This window comes from Erinaceus europaeus, chromosome 14 (genome assembly GCF_950295315.1).
Source record: "Erinaceus europaeus chromosome 14, mEriEur2.1, whole genome shotgun sequence".
Lineage (NCBI taxonomy): Eukaryota > Metazoa > Chordata > Mammalia > Eulipotyphla > Erinaceidae > Erinaceus > Erinaceus europaeus.
Window position 1 is genome coordinate 5,250,562 of NC_080175.1, and position 4,578 is coordinate 5,255,139.

General features: G+C 53.0%; 1 protein-coding gene across 1 annotated transcript in view; it reads right to left on the reverse strand.

Annotated features, from left to right (window-relative positions):
* The window catches only part of ACADSB (acyl-CoA dehydrogenase short/branched chain), a 44,454-nt gene extending 39,992 nt beyond the window's left edge, over positions 1–4,462 (reverse strand). The window contains exon 1 of the mRNA XM_016186662.2: positions 4,333–4,462. Within this exon, the coding sequence (XP_016042148.1) occupies positions 4,333–4,380 (48 nt within the window). The 5' untranslated portion in view covers positions 4,381–4,462. The remainder of the gene's footprint in view (positions 1–4,332) is intronic.
* Between the last annotated feature and the right edge of the window lie 116 nt (positions 4,463–4,578).

Sequence of the window (4,578 nt, forward strand, 5' to 3'; positions counted from 1 at the left end):
TGTCATTGTTGGATAGGACAGAGAGAAATGGAGAGAGGAGGGGAAGACAGAGAGCGGGAGAGAAAGATTGACACCTGCAGACCTGCTTCACCGCCTGTGAAGTGACTCCCCTGCAGGTGCGGAGCCCAGGGCTCGAACCAGGATTGTTATGCCGGTCCGCCACCTGCACTTAACCCGCTGCACTACCGCCCGACTCCCTCCTCATTCCATTCTAATAACTGCCAGCAATCCACCACCTTCTAGAAGGATACATGCTGCTGCCTTAACAGAGGCATAAGAAAACGAGAAAGCACAAAGTGCCGGGGGTAGGGAGGGGTTACAAAAAAAAAAGGCTTGTTTGCCTTCTGTGTGACCTTCAGTGAGTCAACAAGTTCACTCCCACACTATCAGACTAGACACTGACTTCCCTAGAGTACCAAAGAAATCTTCGAGATGGAGTTAAGAATCAAAGTCATGACCTGTCTGTCTGTGCAAAAACATGTCAGGACGTCTCCAACAAGCCCATAAGTGTTGTAGACTCTCCTCCCTTTCCTGGGAAGCCAGGTTAGCATGGAAACAACAGGAACAAGGGAGGGGGGTCTAGAGATGTGAGCTTCTTTGGGGGTCAGGTGGAAACAAAATGATTCAGTCCACGGGTTTCTCCTGACCCAGTCTGTATTCTAGCATCTCACATCAAATGGTTCTGCGTTTCTCTGCCTCATCGCGTCCCTTTCAAAACACACTGCTTCCCTCCTCACTGGATTGCTGCTACACTGTGTGGTATCAACTTAGCTTGTACTGGACTTAAATATCTGCTTCCTTCTTTTGCTCTAGTGCTGAACATGGCATCTGTGTCACAAAGCCTCCTCTGACCTCCCGTGTTAATTATTCTTTTGTTTTGTCTTCCTCCGACAGCCACGAGAAAGCTCTGTGATGAACCCCAGTGGTTCAGAACAGGTGTCCCCACCCCCCCTTCACTCCCTCCGACCCCTCACAGCCATCTATGGTTTGGGCCACGACCTACTTCTCTCTCTTTTTGTGCCAGGATTTCTCACCTACACAGTCTCATCATTCCTAATAGACTCCCCCCCCCTTTCCATTCTAGGGGTGAAGAAGTGGGGGGGGGAGTTTATAGCATTACTCCACCGTTCATGAAGGTTCATGAAGCTTTCCCTGGTGCTGTGCACAGTGCTCCCCTGTGGTGCTGGAGGAGGCTCAAAGCCTGGTCCCTGCACGCGGTAAAGTGTGCTCTCGAAGCTGAACTCTCCCCCGGGCCCCACCTATGTCTCTAGTTTTGCTTTGTCTGCTAGCTTCCACCTCCACGTCTTGCCAGGCTCCTCCTATCTCCCACCTCCACACCTCCACTTGTAAGTTTTAAAAGTTTAAAAGAGAATGAATCAGTTCCCTTCTGTTCCTGCTAAACTACTTTCCCAATCTTTTCAGACTTCCCAATCTTTTCCGATGACTAAACTGCCCCATTTAGAAAATTCATATAACAGGGGCTCAGGAAGTGGTTCCGTGGCCTAAAGGCACTGAACAGGTGAACATGAGGTTTAGAGTTCAATCCTGGGTGTCAGATAGCTAGAGAGATGCCTGTGTGTTTCCTCTCTCTCTCTCTCCCCCTCCCTCCCTCCGTTAACAAACATTAAAGCAAGGCCGTAGCTGTGAACTGCTGTCCAGCTCACCGGACATCTCTCAGAGCCCTCTACTGATTTTTGGATGGCAGTTAACCTGAGCTGTGCCATGTGGCTTACCCATCCTCCGTGTGTGTCTTCTGTTCGGACGGTGATCTAACTCTAAAGCACAGCTCTGCTTGTGACTCTCCAAGGCTCCAAATCTCCAATGGGCTCCCCACAGCCCAAAGGGTAACTCTCCCCTCCCCCAGGATCGGGCGCATTCTCCTTCTCTTTTCCCCTCTGAAAATCCAGACCTGGTTTCCCAAGAGCCTGTTTATTCCCTACTATCCTTGTCTTCTCTCCTAAAGACTGTGAATAAACCCACAGAAAGACTGTGGACCCCCTTATAACTGTCACAGCTAAATGATCTGAGGCTGGAATTCTAGCCCCCTCCACTGAGAGAGAAATTTCCCAAGGTGGGTGTTTGAGGTCTTCACTGTGTCCGCCACTGAGCACTGACTGGTCTCATGAATGGTAGCTATAAGGCCTTTAATGGCAGCTGAGTCAACCGCAGGCACTATTGCAGTGTTTCATATGTACGCAGAGACTCATTTAGTCTTCACAACAACACCATGGGTAGGTACTGTTACTTTCCTGGTCGCAGCATCAGGAAACTGATAACCAAAGAGGTTAAAGGACCGAGCTTGGGTTCCATGGTGAATGATACAAAACTCACATACTCAGTCAATATCCCATCAATCACCTTAGCTGTGTCACATGTCAGAGAGCACTACAAAATGGTGACAGACAAGAATAATCCATGAAGGGAGTCGGGCGGTAGCGCAGCGGGTTAAGCGAAGGTAACGCAAAGCACAAGGACCGGCGTAAGGATCCCGGTTCGAGCCCCTGGCTCCCCACCTGCAGGGGAGTCGCTTCACAAGTGGTGAAGCAGGTCTGCAGGTGTCTTTCTCTCCCTCTCTCTGTCTTCCCTCCTCTCTCCATTTCTCTCTCTCCTATCCAACAACGACATCAATAACAACAATAATAAATACAACAATAAAACAACAAGGGCAACAAAAAGGGAAAATGAATAAATAAATATTTAAAAAAATTTAAAAAAATGATCAATGAAGCTACATCCAACCAAGCCAGATACTGAAGGAGAGACTGGCCATAGATGCCTGAAGGTTCTGTTTAATCAGATCAGAACTTGAAAACTAGCTCCGTTGCTTTCCAGCTTTTCTCTGTCTTTATCGGTGTCGCCCTCTATCTCTGGAAAACTCAGGATGAAATGAGATGACCCAAGAGGCGGCCCTGGAGCGGCAAAGGCCTTCCTGCCACACAATAAATGCCTCTAAAACAAGAGAGCCAAATAGGTGACAACCAGAGTCATCCCTTTGTTAAACATTGAAACAACCAAGTTACCAGGTAATTAACTGTCAAACAAACAGCAAAGTAACCAGTAACCATAAAAACATAATGCCTTTGTGTCAAGATGCTACTAGGTTTACTAATTTCCTTAATAATGCTAATTAACCTGTAATAAAAACCAGGAGTCCTGCCTTCAGGCATAAACATGGGAAGCAGTACTTGACAGACCTTCCATGGGGGAAGTCAATACAGGGAAATATGGAAAGTAGGGAGTCCGTTGGTGGTTAAGCACAGGTGGTGCAAAGCACAGGAACCGGCATAAGGATCCCGGTTCGAGCTCCTGGCTCCCCACCTGCAGGGGAGTCGCTTCACAGGCGGTGAAGCAGGTCTGCAGGTGTCTGTCTTTCTCCCCCACTCTCTGTCTTCCCCTCCTCTCTCCATTTCTCTCTGTCCTGTCTAACAACAACGACATCAATAACGACAACAATAATAACTACAACAATAACAACAACAACAAAAGAAGGCAAGGGCAACAAAAGGGAATAAATACATAAAATAAATATTAAAAAAAAAAAGAAAAGGGAACCAGTCAGCAGCAGCAGGGGAGGGGACCGGACGGGGTCCAAAGGCCCCTGGAGTCCTGGGAAGGTGCGAGGAGGGATGAGGGCAGGCCCAGCGGCGGCAGGGAGCACTGGCCAGTGATGGAACAGTGTGTGCAGGTCCCGGGAGCACCCAGGAGCGACAGGTGGGACAAAGGCAGGTGCAACCCGTAGGCGGGTGCAGCTTAGTCCCGGGAGCAGGGACCTGGGTTCCTCTGTGCGGTGGTGAGTCCATCCAGGGAAGCAGCTCAGGATGAGCCCAGGGAGTCCTCGTCCTCACCAGGACGTGTCGCCGCCACCACGCTCCCCCCCCCCAAGGGCCCTTGCACACTCAGGAGAGGGCAGAAGAAGCTCGCAGGAGATGGTGTCCCCACCTCGGGGCTGGAGGTCGGGTGGGAGGTGGCGACACGTGGGGAAAGGTGTCACTGGGCAGGTGGCATTTTTGCACAGCGACCCCCACCCCCCCGTGTCCCCGACGACCTGCAAAGGGCATCCAGCAGTCGGGGCTTCCCAACTCCACGCAGGAGCTGATTCTGCACAAGCACCTTCTCCCTGGGAGCCCGGGGCGTGTGTCACCCGAGGCTGTCATCCCCGCTCGGCCCCAGGGAGAAGCCGGGGGCTGGGAGGGAGGGTGGCGGTGAGGCCCGGCCGGTGGAGGCCCCGGGGGTGGGGGTGGGGGGGGTCCCGGACGCCACGACGGCGGGAGAGGGAAGCACCGAGTCCCGTTAGCAGCCGGCCCGCCGCCGGGGCCCCCGGGACTCACTCACCAGCGAGGCGCCGCGCAGGAGCAGGAGCCGGGCCGCAGCGCCCTCCATCGCGGACACAGGCCGCTCGCCGTCGCCGCTGCAAAGTGGCTTCTCGGCTGCTCCGGGCGGCCCGCCAGCTCCGGGGGGCGGGGTCAAATCAAGCCCCGCCCACGAGCGGCCTCACCCCTCGCACACCCCCCCGGGGCCCGCCCCCTCTCCCCTACGGCGGCCCAGGAGAGTCAAACTAGCTCCACTCCGCTTTCGGCC